Raw genomic sequence first — 16,206 nt, 5'->3', positions numbered from 1 at the left:
ACTTTTAGAATTGAATATTGGCAAAATTTTAAGAACAGTACATGAGGTTTGGACCATTAGGAATTAAGGTTTTTATACTTTACAAAACTGAAGAATGGTGTCTGGGCTTCAAAATCCGACCCAACATAAATACATGCCGTTATTAACACTGTTAACCTTGTGTAATTATTCAAAAAATTGAAGGGTAATTTAGTATTTCTCTCCCCCCAAAGCCAAACGCCTTACAATTAACTCTCTAAAGATCCCACTGCTGCACCCATGTCAGCTCCGACGATAGCGGCACCTAGCCTCTCGCCACCGCCGACGAGTTCAAGCTCGTCCCAAGCCAATGCCGCTTTGATCCTCGCTGTCTACGAGACTGACCTCCACAACCTCCACCTCATCCCCAAAGGTGGCGATCGTCTCAACCTGGATTGAGCGTGAAGAAGCTCAATGAGGCAGCTGACTCCGATCCGATATCTGTCCGGATTCTGTTTGAATTTTTGGAGCTGATGAAGATGGTTCAGAATTTCATCGAAGAAACCAACGAGAATCGTTGCAATTGCTTTCCCGGAAACAACAATGACAGCTCTGAAGACGAGCTCGACATCTTCCCCAATTCTCTTCTCAATTTTACCCAAAATTTCTCATCTCTCGTCTTCTATTTCATTTCTTCTCTCTCGTTCTCTTCCCCGATCCAAATCAGAGACCCTCTCTCTTTAGCTCCAAGCTCAATCTTCAAATCCAAGCCTCCAAATCCATAACTACTCAAAAGAAAAAACAAAAGCACAACATGTAGAACAATGAACAAACCAATCACTTATACCCAATTGAGATTTCTAACCCAAAATGCCTCCATAGCAAATTAAAAAAACTGGGTCTGGCTCCAGATTATCAAAAAGAACAAATATCTCATACTGCAAAACCCAAACAAGATGAGACTCTCATAGAGCCGATTTAGAAATTGCAGAGATCACAGAATAGAAGGGCTAGGGCAAATTTGTTTGATTCGATTTACTCGAATCTGATGGCATTTCGAAGGTGGCGATCGAATCAGTACTCGGCACCGGCGGTTGTTTCAGTGGTTCAATCCGGCGGATAAGTCGGTGGTTCGATTCATCCATGGCAGTCGACTCTGATATTCCAGAATTCTTGAAGATGGAGCAGGTAATGGAAAATATTATTTCGGTTGTGGAGAAGAGAAGACCATCATGTGTCCTATGCTGCCTAGCCGGATGTAGTTGAAGAAAGAAATGGTGAGGAGAGAGAGAGAACTGATGGGTGTAGAGAGGAACTTTTGGGTGTCCGTAGCAATTCTGGTGTTGCATATCATTTTTTTTTTTTTTTTTTTGAAGAGACAATTTTGCCCTCAAAATATTAACGGAAATCATACAAAGTAATAGAAAAACTAACGGCGTGTACTCATGTTGGGTCGGGTTTTGAAACCCAGACACCGTTCTTCAGTTTTTTAAAATATAAAAATCTTAATTCTCAGTGGTCCAAACCTCATGTACTGTTCTTAAAATTTTACCTTGAATATTTTATTACTTGAGGGAATTAACCTCCCGAGATAGTACATCGTTCAGCATTGTTAAGCACGCTGGGGCTATTACAAATCAAAGGTGAATTCATGAATCACGATTGATATTGATTCTTAAAACTAGGCCTGGGACTTTAGCACTGAGAACCGGTAGAACAGGACTGAATCAAACCGGAACCGGCGGTTCGATTCGGTTTTTCATATTAAAAACATGTTATTTTTCAAGAGCCGAACCGTTTTCATGTGTCTGGTTCGGTTTCGGTTCGCTTGTTTTTGAACATATTAGAACTGCAGAAACCGTGATATGCAGGCTCAGGCAAATAAAAGCTCATACATTCAACTAATTCAAGCCCTATTGTCCAAAGCAAAGGCCTGTTTCATTTGTAACTCGACCTAATGTTCCATGACTTCGATCAAACACGACCTCAGTCCTCAGTTCCTCCCTCGGTCCTCAACTCGACAGCTCCTGCACCTTAGTTCATCCTCAATTCCCGACCTAGCTTTCGAAGTCAAAATTGTTCTTCCCTAATTCAAAAACGCAAAACTCAAATCATCCCAGTTCATCTGTGCTTCGAAATCCCAAATCCAAATCATCCCAGTTCATCTTCATCCCAAATCATCAGCATATGGCTTCGAATTCAAGTACCCGTATTTCTGGAGATGGAACTTTGAAGATCATCAGTTGATTGACTTGATTTAGTATATTTGTTCTGTGCTGCAGTCTGTAACTTCAAGATCAGTTCATCAATTTATTACTTCAGTGAGTTCATTCAGTTGTATACGTTATGTTACCTTTTGTATATGACTATATGTGGATTATGTGCTGTGCTGCAGTCTTGAGTAGCTGGGAAACTGTAAAACTCTCAAAGATTGTTGTTTTGTATAGGAACCAAAAACAGATCAAAACCGAACCGAACAGAACGGTTCGGTCCCATAACGATTCCTAATATAAATAACATCGTAACCGAACTGGAAAAAGCTTAACGGTTCCGATTCCAGTTCCGACAAAAAATGACATTTTCAGAACCGATCTCAGACAGGTTTCCCATGACATGAGTAATATAAAATAAGGGTATTTTGGGCTCTATTTAAACAGTTATGAGCTTTCACCCAATCTAAATGGATCTTGGGCTCCATTCTGGGCCATAGCTGATCTCTTCGAGGGAGAGTCTATTGAGTCCAATGGTTTGGGCCAATGACTACTATTCCAAGTAGTAGAGAGCTTCTGTTCAGAAAGAAACTGATGGATCAAATTAGTATCTCAGAGCTTCAATAGAGATTTTTAGGACAGTAAAGAGATTATGCAAGGTTTTTAATGGAGAATACGTGACCAGATAACATACGTATGACTCCACCATCATGCAATCGTCGGCCTTATCTTTTATATTACTCTCACGCGGTTTAGACACCTTAGAGATACGCATGATCATTCACTTCTGGTCGTTTCTTTATAATTATCTTTTATGCTTTGACGTGTGACTCGGAACTCATCACACCTCCACGCGATGCATGCTTGTTTTCTATAAATTTAAACTCAGTAACCCACCATTCTGTACAAGAAAACCACCCCAAACGAGCAGTGATTCATACATAGTTATTAGACGATGAATGGGGGTTTTATGCAGTGCTCAGCAAACTACATGCCCTTGTCACCGATAAGCTTCTTGGAGCGAGCAGCTGTCGTCAATGGCGATAAGCCTTCCGTCGTCTACGGTGGCGTAAGGTTTTCGTGGAAGGAGACGCATCAAAGATGTCTCAACTTCGCCTCAGCTTTGGTCCGGTTAGGAATATCTCGCCTCGATGTTGTAAGTAGTTCTGTACTCATCACTCGATCATTAGCATGCAGCAGCTACCTAGCAGAGTATTATATATCTATATTATGAACATGAAAAAATTGGTTAATAGATGACTCAATTCAATTTGAAGTGAATCTAACTGATATAATTCGCCAAATTCATGAATTATAACTTTCTTAATTTGTCATATATTAATAGTTAATATATGTTTTCTATTCATGCATTGATACATGATGATCGCGCATATATATATATATGTGTGTGTAATACACAGATTCTATCCAGAGTGAGGCCTCACTCTGAAATTAACGTGTGCGGTTTGAGTTTAGGGTCACTTTTCGGTCTCATATCCACATCTCGACCGTTCAGTTTTTAGGTATTAATGTATAGATCATCTCTGTAAAATTTCAGCCAAATTGATGGTCGTTAAGGCATTGATAACTATCTTAAAGCTAGTATGGTTCATGGTGGACAGATTCAGTTCGTCCATTGGTTTAAGTGAGTTAGATATCTTAAAGATCAACAATTTGGCTAAAACTTTGTAGAAATGATCTATACATTAGTACCTAAACACTAAACGGTCGAGATGTGGATATGAGACCGAAAAGTGATCCTAAACTCCAACCTCACACGTTAATTTCAGAGTGAGGCCTCACTCTGGATAAAATCAGTATGTGTGTGTGTGTGTATATATATATATGAATAAATTGGTTAATACATGACTTAATTCAATCTGAAATGAATCTAACTGATATAATTGGCAAATTCATGAACTAGAACTTTCATAAATTGTCATTTATTAATAGTTAATGTATGTGTTTCTATTCATGCATTGATACAAGATGGTCGCATATGTTTATAATATATATATATATATATATATATATATATATATATATATATATATATATATATATATATATATCTGTGTGTGTGTGTGTTTGCGCGCGCATGTGTTGTGCGTGTATCTATCTCTGTCTGTGGACTAATTGGTAATGTATCTGGACAATCAGCTACATATTTCATAACGGGCTAATATTCTTTTTAAACTCATCATTAAATTAGAGAGGAGGAATTATTAGAGTGCCACGGGGTAGTCCAGAATCACCTAATAATTTTCCATTAGAGAGTTGATCAAATCTCCAAACGCGTATTTTCTTCTCCACTATATAGTTAATTCTTTTTTCTTTTCTTTTTTCTCTCTTAGCCAACTAGCTTTGATATACGTTGTTTACTTTGTCAGCTCAACTTTTGGAATCGGTAGTTCTCTAATACTCCTACTCCAACACCCAGCAAAGAACGTAGTTCTTGAGTCTTGACTTCTTGTATATCTAAACAGAAACTTGAACCAAATTTTGGACCATCAATATATTTGTTCTTTATGGAAAAGCTCTCTTCTATGTAAGCTGTTTTAGACCAGCTAATAGGTATGAAGATCGATCTGGTATCATCTAGAACTGCAAGACTTGCACCATGTTAAACAGACGTCCGACTTTCTGGAGTCAATAGTAGTAGTTTAATACGCGCTTGTCAGTTTCATAACATATTAACATAATATTCTCAATCATAGACAAATAAATAAACCAAATAATTCTTGCGAGTCAAGTCAAGATGCAACTTGCATGGGACGTAAGCAGAAAAGTATTATGTAATGCAATTCACCCTAGCGTGCATGGAGGGTCAATGGTTCGGTCCGTGATTGGACCACATGCTCTTGATCAATCAAAATTCACCGGCACCCATTTCAAATATGTTAGATTTAGAACATATTTGAATATACACATCTCATATTTTAGATTTGGAACTTAGCATTCCCTAAATGTTGGGTTTAGAACATGGTTGCATGTGTGTGTACTGACGAATTTATAAATTTTTATTTGCGGGATGAGATTAAGATCGATTAAGAGGCTTGCATGTATGTGTAGTGATAAATTTATAAATTGTTATTTAAAGAAGTAAGATTGAGACAAAGTGATTGGTAGTGCTATGCATAGTTGAGGTCCACATCCTCCATTTTGTATTACTCTTATGGATTTAACAGCATTTTACAACCTTGATGGATCTCCACTAATGGACGATTTGTTTTGAAGATTGACTTATTCAAAAGGAAAATGATTTGTGGCCTCAATGAGGCTTAAGATTTGTGGCCTCAATTTTAGGTGTCATGCCATATCACCTACACACATCACCAATTTGTCAAATCATGACATGTAATTCTTGATAAAAAGATCATCTTATCCTTCCAAAATCTAATGAATCTAAGTTATTTTGGCTTTATTCTAAACAAAAATTATTTTGGTTTTTTTGTTTCATTTTTTATTTTCGTTACACTCATGATTAGATTTAAACAACAATTTTTTTTTTCTTCAATCAAAAATAGAAAAAAAATTAATGTAATTCAGTCAATAGATTTGCATAACATATGTATATGAATTCAATCTTTGTTGGGCTCCTGTAAATTTTGAAAATAATGTGAAAAATACATTTTCATATGATTATATATATTCTTTTGTTCATTTTTCTCTCTCTTTATGTAGCTAGGGTTTACACGTTATAATTGAGTTTATTATTTTTTGTTTGTTTTTTCCCTTATATTTAGATTTGTAGATGATAATTAATGGCTGGAATTTTTTCTTACCTCTTAATTTAGACATAATACCAAATTCAATTTATTAATGCTATTTTTTGGGATGAAATTCATCAATATTTGTAAAGAAAAGTCAATGCCTATTTCTTTACTACATTGATGCTATTTGGAAAGAAAAATTATAGGAAAGAATTTAATTAAATGAAGAAAAATATTTGTCAAAGAATTTGTAGACATATCTCTTAAATTAATACATAATTAATAGCTTATCTTTTTTTTTCGTCACCTAATTTAATTCATTAATGCAATTGATTCATCCCTTAACATCTAGAATGAAATATAGAAAGGTAGAATTGGTGTTGCAATAGTATGATGTGGCAAGATTTATTATGTGAAATTAAAAATAAAATTTGTATTTGCTTACAAATACAAGATTTACAAATACAAAATTAATAGCTTATATTTTTTTTTCGTCACCTAATTTAATTCATTAATGTAATTGATTCATCCCTTAACATCTAGAAGGAAATATAAAATGGTAGAATTGGTGTTGCAATAGTATGATGTGGCAATATTTATTATGTGAAATTAAAAATAAAATTTGTATTTGCTTACATGGCATGACACCTAGGATTTGAGGCCACAAATCTTAGGCCTCATTGAGGCCCTAATCATTGCCCTAGTGGGGAGATGGTTTAGGGTGATTATCCATGCACGTCTATACGGAATTTGTTTTAGGAGAAAGATGCACGTAAATACGGTTGTTCATTGTTCAATGCATAAGGAGGCTTTCCTAAAATGATATGTTATTTCATCATTTTTGTTTTCTTTGATTGGGGGAGGTTAGCATTTTTTTATTTTATTTTTTATTTACGACTATCTTATAATTGATGCTCTTATATTCTTTTTATTTGTTTATTTAAAGAATATTTAACAGTTAATCACGTAAGTGAGTGAAAATCATCGATGATGCATGCATGTTACTTATAAGTAGTATTTTAAGTGTACATTCATTAAAACACTATAGGCGGTCAATGAGTTTTGATTTAGGATTTTCTTTTTTTCTTTAAGACAAAAATATCAGATAAAATACTTAGATAGTTAGATGATAAGTTTTTACTTTCAAAAAACAAAAGATTATTAGAAATTTTTCATCGCACTTGACAAATTCCCTGAGGACCTAATGTATCAAATTTCTTTGTCATCAATTAATTGCGAAGACAATCTTTTAGGAAGACATAGGAGGCCAACAAAGAATAGACATCGAGAGGAAATTAAAGGTGATCGAGAATAATGCATCAGCCGCCACTTTACTTAATTTTTCTCTAAAAGCCGAAAGTTACGACCTTAATTAATATTTCTCCCATGCCTTGAAGCTCTGAGTGCCCTTTTCTGGTTCTGCATGCGATACACGCAATCTCGCACTTCCAGAATAAAAGGGGGTCTCAACTCGATGGATCTCATCTACATGATACTGCAGTACTCTTATATATTCTTATAGACTTGTTGTACTGCAAGTCTTACAGTCGAACGTACGTACTACTCCAAAATAAGAGGTTCTCAAATCTCAAAGGTCTCAATGCCAAAAAAAAAAAAAAAAATCTCAAAGGTCTCAAGTCTCATATTGATGCAGTACGTACTTGCCGTCTTTTACAGTTTTGTCCTGCATATATTAGTCTTGCATATAATTTGTCTTTCCTTTTTGTTGTTACCTGAAGTGGATCATGTCAAAAGCCAAAGTGTCAAACATTCTTACGTGTCTAATACGCTCATAGAATGATCATCGATCAATCAATGTGAACAGGTTGACAATGGTGGAAGTCACGATCATAGTATTACTATATTATCGTTAATGAATTAGGAAAAGTTTGGATGCACCAGTTTATTTATTCCAATTTAGTCAAAACAAACGAACTGTATTACGTGTGAAAGGCGCCAGACACATTTAGTCGACGTCGCAAATTGAAGAATTAGTGCGTGCATGCGCGCGCGCGTGAGAGAGAGAGACGCATCAATTACTCAATCTTATTTTAGAAGCGAAAATTCTTCTATGTACTGGCAGTATGATCCAGTACCTATTAGGAGATCTCAGTTTTTCATATTTGTGGTCAATTTTTTTTTAATAACAAAAAAGTGTATTTGACATTATCTAGTTGTTCATTCATGTTAGTGTAAATGCACGTCGGTGCTCTAAATCTCTTTTCTTTTAAAAGGCTCGCAGACACGAAACAAAAATAGATTGAGAGATTTAAAGAGTATTGCAGTGCAAAATTCCCCAGCATCAAATTCCTCACCTGTATATTTGAGAGAATTTGGTAGTTTGTTGAAAATTTTTGTAGGTCTTGTATAGTTAAAGTATCAAATGTGAGTCTTCTTTAGTAAATTAATGCATCGATCAATTCAATAATGTAAATCTAACTCTATGTTCTAAATTGATATAATTTATCATTGCATGAAACTACTCGATCGATGAAGCCAATCTACCATTATCTATCGATACGTACAGTAACTCTAGTAGTCATGAATACCATTTTTATTCCATGAGCAGGTTGCGGCTATTGCACCAAATATTCCAGCACTCTATGAGCTCCATTTCAGTGTTCCAATGGCCGGAGCAATTCTTTGTGCCCTCAACATTAGGCTGGACTCACCCACATTATCATTGATATTACAACAGTTGGAGGCCAAAGTCATTCTCGTAGACTATCAGTATCTTCAGGTTGTCCTCCAAGCACTCGAAAAATTGTCCCCAAAAATATGCAAGCCACCTCTACTCATTCTCATCCCAGAGTGTGACCAACTCTCATCTAATGGTACCATAGATCATAACCTTCCACCAGGTAGCTTGAATTATAACGACCTGCAGGGTAGTACTGCAGAACCTGACTTTGAGATTCGAAGACCCCTCAATGAATGTGACCCAATTTCAGTGAACTACACTTCTGGTTCAACTGGGAATCCCAAAGGAGTAGTGTACAGCCACAGAGCTACGTACCTGAATTCACTAGGAGCAATTTTTCAGAGTGAAATGGCAAAAATGCCAGTGTTCCTATGGACAGTTGACATGTTTCGCTGCAACGGATGGTGCTTCCCTTGGGCTGTTGCTGCTCTTGGGGGAACCAATATCTGCCTCAGAAAAAATCTCTCCGCAAAGCTCATTTTCGAAGCGATTGATCTTCATAAGGTAACTCATTTGTGTGGCTCACCCTGCATTTTAAACATTCTAGCACATCACGCCTCAAAAAGTGACCAAATTAGGCCACTGAAATTAACAGTGAATATACTTGTTGCCGGTGCATTGCCACCGCAGCATATTCTTAAGCAAGTTGCCGAATTGGGTTTCAATGTGAGCCATGGATATGGTATGACAGAGGCTCTTGGTCCAGCAATTGTTACACCATGTAAACCAGAACCGGAGTCTCAGTACAATCTGATGATGGAAGGGGTTGATGTGAAGGACCCAAGCACCATGGAAAGTGTTCCATATGATGGTAAAACAATGGGGGAGATAATGTTTAGGGGCAACACTTTGATGTTGGGGTACCTCAAAAATTCAAAAGCAATGATTGAGCCTTTTAAGGGTGGGTGGTACAGGACTGGTGACCTAGCAATCAGACACTCAGATGGGTACATTCAAATGAAGGATAGGGCAAGGGACATGATCATTTCTGGGGGGGAGGCTATAAGTACACTTGAGGTAGAGGCAGTTTTGTTGACTCATCCTTGTGTTTTGGAGGCTGCTGTTGTGGGGAGAAATGATGATTGCTTGGGGAAGACTCCTTGTGCTTTTGTGAAGATGAAGGAGGGATTTTGCAGTGGTGGAAATTCAAGTACTTCAGAGGAGATTATGAAGTTTTGTGGGGAGAAATTGCCTGCTTATATGGTTCCAAAAGCTGTGGTTTTCGGGGATCTGCCATTGAATTCTACTGGGAAGATACAGAAGTTTGTTCTGAGGGAGAAGGCAAATAAACAGGTTTGTGCTGAGACCACTTTGTTACATGAATAGAACTCGAGTTTTGGGCTGTGAACGAGTACTTAATATTCTTTCATAGACCAAACAAAATTGTTCTAGCTTCTGTAGCACGTTTGATATTCTTTGTTACATAATGCAAGCTGTTGTGCATATGAGCGCTCTCTCTCTTTCATGGAGTACTTCGGCGGGAACCTCGACGACGAGAACTCAGTTTGAGTTTCTCGGTTCGGCCTCTTGCTAAGTTCGGCTTTTTGTTGGGATACCCGATTTACGTTTATGGGGGTACAGAGATGGAGATCTAGATTTGCTTACCAGAGATCTTTAGAGGCTCGATTTCGACAAATGAATCATTCTTGCAGATTTTGGCTGCTGCCTCTCACCGTTGATGTCGGCGGAGTTGGGCGGCGGTTGGTTCTAGATTCAGCTTGGTGGTCATGGACTGGGCTCGGTTCTTGGCCTCTGTTTGTTACTCTATGTTTCCTAGTTTTAGGGCTGCTTTTGTAACTCCTTCGGGAGCTTGAGCTTGTCCTTTACGGACCTTGTACAGTTGTACCCTTTATGGGCTGTTACCTTTTAATGCAATGTTCCTACTTAATCAAAAAAAAAAAAAAAAAGCTCTCTCTCTCTCTCGTAAGAGGGGTTGTTGAGTGGGCTTTCGGGATATGAGAGATTGCCTAACGGTGTGAGGGATTGGCTTGAATGTGTGGGTGGGCTTTTGGTTCTCCTCGAAAATGCCACAGCAGTTAGGCTTGCATCTAGCCCAATTCTTATTCCCAAACCCAATTCTAAGGCAAGGTCCTAGAGTTTGTCCTTGGGCCATAATAAGCTCCAGAAGAACACTCCTAAAGATAGTCCAGTTTGGAGAGGCAACAATTTGAACCCCCTCTAAAATAAACGAAACAAAGAAGGGAATTCCATAAGAAATAAAATAGGGAGCTTTCATTTTTGTGAGTTCCCACAAATAAGTAGAGGGGGCAAATATATGATGGTGTTTGTACCCACATTTGCATGTCCACTCATACATAGCTAATGTGCATAGTTATTGAATGATTTCGAATTACAATGAGCCGCTCAACAAATATTTGGGCCAATGAGCCGCTCAACAAATATTTGGGCCGGTAGCCAGAAATGTTGGCCGATGAATAATTGGACAGTTCATTTGGTCCAAGACAAGTCATATAAAGCTATGCTCTTGGTTATCGGTCAGCCCGTAGTCATCAATTCGAAAAGAGATTTATTGTCTGAAATCCCATCAGCCAATTGCTCAAATCACTTAAGTCAGTTTCCAACTTGGACTCGGCAACTTGGAAAGAAAGCAACCGATTGACAGGGAAGGCCGATAAGCGATAAAGATGAAATTTGATCAAGTTAGTGTTTCAGTCGAATTGAAGTTCGTTAGCCGATAAGGAGAGTTCAATCCAAGATAGTCTACTTCAAGGTTAATTACAGCCGTTGATGACGACCATCAGAGCCGATCAAGATAGAATCCAGCGTCAAGTCAGCCGACGATAAGTATTGGAGCCAAATCAAGATAGAGTCACTGAGCCAAGAGGAGGCCGAATTCCACTCAACTTCAAAGAGCCAAGAGATCAGTTCAAGTCACAGTGCATAGGGGTGGCCAAACGAAACCGAAAACCGAACCGAAACAAAAAAATCGAGCCGAACCGATTATGTTCGGTTCGGTTTTCGGTTTCGGCCAGGTGAAAACCGAACCGAACCTAAACCGAACCGAAATATTGTGAAATTTTATGACCACGGTTTACCAATCCGATCGGGTTCGAAACTATTGTGAAATTTGCTAAATTTTTTACCACACGCATAATTTATTGTAATCATCGCATCCAACGGTCAGTTTTTTTATTTTCTTTGAATTTATAGAGGTTTCTCTTTGGAGTGTATGATATATAAATATAGGTTTATAAGAGTAACTAAGTTTGACCTAGTTGATCGAATTCGAAACGAGAACCAAATTGGCCATATTTTTTACAACCACCATAAAACATTACAATCTCTCCATCGAGTGGTTGGTTTCTCCAAATTCATTTTTCTCTTCATGGTTGCTTTAGAATGAACCTCAATAATTTAAATACAATATATAAGTCATACTACTTTAGGAGACAAATTGGTATAGGCCAATGTATTGGTAATTAAAATTGAAATTTTTATCTTATGTCAACGCACATCCATCAATGAAATATTTACAAACATGATGTAAAAAAATAAGCACGTTTCGCGGTCGTCACTTCATTGGTCAACCAAGAAAACATACAAGTGACTACGGTTGACCAATCCGATCGGGTTCGAAACTATTGTGAAATTTGCTAAATTTTTCACCACACGCATAATTTATTGTAATAATCGCATCCAACGGTCGGTTTTTTTATTTTCTTTGAATTTATAGAGGTTTCTCTTTGGAGTGTATGATATATAAATATAGGTTTATAAGAGTAACTAAGTTTGACCTAGTTGATCGAATTCGAAACGAGAACCAAATTGGCCGGATTTTTTACAACCACCATAAAACATTACAATCTCTCCATCGAGTGGTTGGTTTCTCCAAATTCATTTTTCTCTTCATGGTTGCTTTAGAATGAACCTCAATAATTTAAATACAATATACAAGTCATACTACTTTAGGAGACAAATTGGTATAGGCCAATGTATTGGTAATTAAATTTGAAATTTTTATCTTATGTCAACACACATCCATCAATGAAATATTTACAAACATGATGTAAAAAAATAAGCACGTTTCGCGGTCGTCACTTCATTGGTCAACCAAGAAAACATACAAGTGACTACGGTTGACCAATCCGATCGGGTTCGAAACTATTGTGAAATTTGCTAAATTTTTAACCACACGCATAATTTATTGTAATAATCGCATCCAACGGTCGGTTTTTTTATTTTCTTTGAATTTATAGAGGTTTCTCTTTGGAGTGTATGATATATAAATATAGGTTTATAAGAGTAACTAAGTTTGACCTAGTTGATCGAATTCGAAACGAGAACCAATATATTTAAGCCAATCATTTCATATAATGAAGCTTTGAAATTTGATTATGAACTACGAAGCAAGATTATTGTCTTGCCAAAAAACAAAAAAAAATTGTTTTATTGAAAAAAAAAAACTGTTTTATTGAAAGAAAAAAAAAACCGAAAAAAAAATCGAACCGAACCGAACCAAAAAATACACAAACCGAACCGAACCAAACCGAAAAATACACAAACCAAACCGAACCGAACCGACAATTCGGTTTGGTTTTCGGTTTCGGCCTAAAACCGAACCGATCGGAACCGAACCCACCCCTAAGTGCAGCCAATATAAATAGAAGCATCGAAAGAAGACATGACACACACACAACTCCAGCCAAAACTCCATCATGGGTTTCCTTTTATTTTTCTTAGCTCCAGATTAGTTTCATTGTCTTTTCAATTCTTAGTTGTTAGCTCTGCTAGTTTCAAGTCATTTCACTTCGTTTTCCTTGTAACCTAGTATCGATATTTCAATTGTTTCCTTTGCTACTTTTTGGTAATAGTTGATAGTTTTATTCTTCAAGCCATTTATTATTTTCTTTTTCCACTCTTTACTTTATTGCTATTTACTTTCCTGCGATTTACTTTATTGCTCTTTACCTTTTTGCACTTAATCTAGAGTTTACTTCCTTGCTCTTTTACTATCGTGTTTATGCTCTTGCAGTAGGAGTAGTTTAACGTAATTGTTCAGTTACTAATCACTATTTGCTTCATCCATTGAACAACCCGAAAGTCCTTGTCTCCAAGGCATCGAACCCTCAGCCGAGATTGTTCCTTCCTCGGCTTTCAGTCGCTCGACGAAGTCAGAACACGCGCACTACATCTACAATTGCACACTTGGCCTTCTGGCCGTGTGCTGGCACGCCCCGCAAACTATTCATCGAGAACGACATTTTTTCCTTGATCTCTCGGCTATCTTGGCCGAGGTGATTTTCAGAGGCAACAGATGGCTTAAACGTTCAATCACTCAATTCAATGTAGAAATTACAATCGTTGGACCTCATCGACCTTGGCAAAATTACATAAGATGAGATTTAATATTTATCTATCAATAAAAGTCGACCTTTCAACATGTTTTGTCAAAAAAAAAAAAAACAGTGAATACAGAGATCAATCTTCAAGGTTCAAATTTTTCTAGAATGTACTTTATTTTATTTTTGCCATCTTATACTATAAATTTATGTCGAGCTCCAAGAAAGTCGGAGTAGTGCGAAAACCCTAGGAAAATTTTTAATGCCTCGTCTGGCGGCGCGTCCATGGGATGTCGTCGTCGGACGGGTGAACTGATTCTATGAGTCTATCGGTGAGGAACAAGGGTGCTGGGGCCGATGCAAGGGGATAGGAACGCCTGGGTCGCGTTCGGAAAAGGTATGACAAGCAAAGGGGCTCCTCCTTGTTCGTTTCCAATCTACATAGCGGAGGCTTCGAGCAAGGGCGGTGCGGCGGAGGTGGGTTATCGTTGCGGTTTCCCCTGTTTTGGGGTTGATGAAGGCTGTGGTGATCAATCTTGCATTGGATCAGTTTTCGGTTTGGAATCAAAATCCAAGACGATCCGGCTGGCGAAGTCAGTTGGTGGCTATGGTTCGGTGCAGCGACGTGATCCTTTGGAAGCTGAGGTGCTGGTCTGACAATACAGGCAAGTCAACTCCGACCCGCGCTCCTTTGCTTGGCTTCTGGGGCTTTGAGCCTGCCCTTGGCTGCTGGGCCTAAACTGGTGGGCTTGCTATTTACTTCATTTAAGGAATAAGTTATATATTTTTTATTTGGATTGTTTTGTTATTTTAATTAGACGTGGCTTTATGCCGGTAATAAGTCCCTACCCTATCGTGGTAGGGCGATGTGGGCTCTGTCCCGAACTACACACCTTGTGTGCCTTGTTTGTCTTAGGAAAACCGTGAGTTCCTTGCTTTGCCAAATGGTCGCAACCTCGTAGTGGCAAGATGAATCTAAGTGTCACTGGATGCCTTTTTTGGTGGCAACGTAGTGGAAAAGCTGATTTTATTAATAAATTATGGCTACAAGTAAGCTTTTACTTTCCGGTATGTCACCACCTTTGTAAAGCGAATAGAGTAGCCCGATGTGGACTCTTCGCTAATTGATGCTTGTTAGAATATATAGCTTTTATTGAGAATCTCGTTATTATCTCGAAATGTTCTCTCTATGCTTATTGTACTTTGGGGTTCAGGTTTCATGTCCCCGCAATGTATTCTGCAGTTTCATTAATGATCAAGGTTTAAGGGCAGCCGTACTGGCCCTCTTTCAAAAAAAATATATATATATATGTCTTTGCATTTTCAATTTCATTATATTTGTCTTGCCTATTATTTTTTCAATTTAATCAATTATAGTTATAGTTGATCCGTCTATTTTTTTTTTTATAGTTTTAAGTTTGAGAAATTTTATTCACACATTGCTAAATAATAGATACACATCTCTCACTTAATACACCACCTATTAACTTTTTTATTTTATCATTTTACTAAAAACACAACCCCAAACTTTCTAAACTATCTTAATTCATAATACATCATACCTATTCACTAAATACACACCCCTTTTTTTTTTTTTGAGTAAAATGAGGTCAGCCCTTTATTGAAATTGAAAGGTTACAACGATACCATGCCAATAGGCATAAAAAAGAAAATAAACAATGCGAAAGGAAAAGATGCAAAAATTACATCTGAAATACAAAGAATTAAAAATGCAAGAGCAGCAACGTCGAAACGCAACGCTGATTTTACACTACGGATTGCAGCCGTGTAGTGAATTGAGTAGTTGGTGGTTTGACTACCCATCGAACTCCAACGCACCCTAACACACACACCCCCACTATCTTAACTTGAAAAAAAAAAAAAAAAAAAACCTCAACAGGAACAAGTTTTTCCTTAGTCGATATTGAAGATTAGCATTTAATGTCTTACGGCATAAATCTATGCATCTTCTCATATACCTATTACAGTACGATCCCTTGTGAATTTGTGATGAACTTTTTATAACGTGAACAGTCCCACAAAGGCATTGACATATACATGTAAACCATTGGTTTCTTTACTTGGTCTTCTTGGTGAGTTGCAGCTACATATGTTGATAGCTAGTGAATGCCTACTGCTACACTTTTATGAAATAAATTCGAATAGCTAAGATCTAGCCGAGTAGGGGATTAATTGTGTAGACAAACAACACACATTGTCCATTATGATGTTGATATTTGTACATGTTCGCTTTATCATATTCTGCTTGGATATGAATGAAAGAAATTTGAAGAAGTATTTCAAATTTTAGAATATATTTTATT

The 16,206-nt window shown here is 37.3% G+C and overlaps 1 protein-coding gene across 1 annotated transcript; it reads left to right on the top strand.

Annotated features, from left to right (window-relative positions):
• Positions 1 to 2,946: 2,946 nt before the first annotated feature.
• LOC133715652 (butanoate--CoA ligase AAE1-like) lies at positions 2,947 to 10,494 on the top strand. Its single transcript, XM_062142252.1, has 2 exons — positions 2,947 to 3,324; positions 8,451 to 10,494. The coding sequence occupies exons 1-2, from the start codon at positions 3,124 to 3,126 to the stop codon at positions 9,906 to 9,908; spliced, it is 1,659 nt and encodes a 552-aa protein (XP_061998236.1). The 5' UTR covers positions 2,947 to 3,123; the 3' UTR covers positions 9,909 to 10,494.
• Positions 10,495 to 16,206: the final 5,712 nt, after the last annotated feature.

The sequence above is a fragment of the Rosa rugosa genome, chromosome 1 (assembly GCF_958449725.1).
Source record: "Rosa rugosa chromosome 1, drRosRugo1.1, whole genome shotgun sequence".
Classification (NCBI taxonomy): domain Eukaryota; kingdom Viridiplantae; phylum Streptophyta; class Magnoliopsida; order Rosales; family Rosaceae; genus Rosa; species Rosa rugosa.
This window is presented reverse-complemented; position numbering and strand designations above follow the sequence as displayed.

Coding starts and splice junctions, on each gene's coding strand:
- LOC133715652 (XM_062142252.1), top strand. CDS start 3,124: ATGAATGGGGGTTTTATGCAGTGCTCAGCAAACTACATGCCCTTGTCA. Junction 3,325..8,450: donor GAATATCTCGCCTCGATGTT/GTAAGTAGTTCT, acceptor TTCCATGAGCAG/GTTGCGGCTATTGCACCAAA.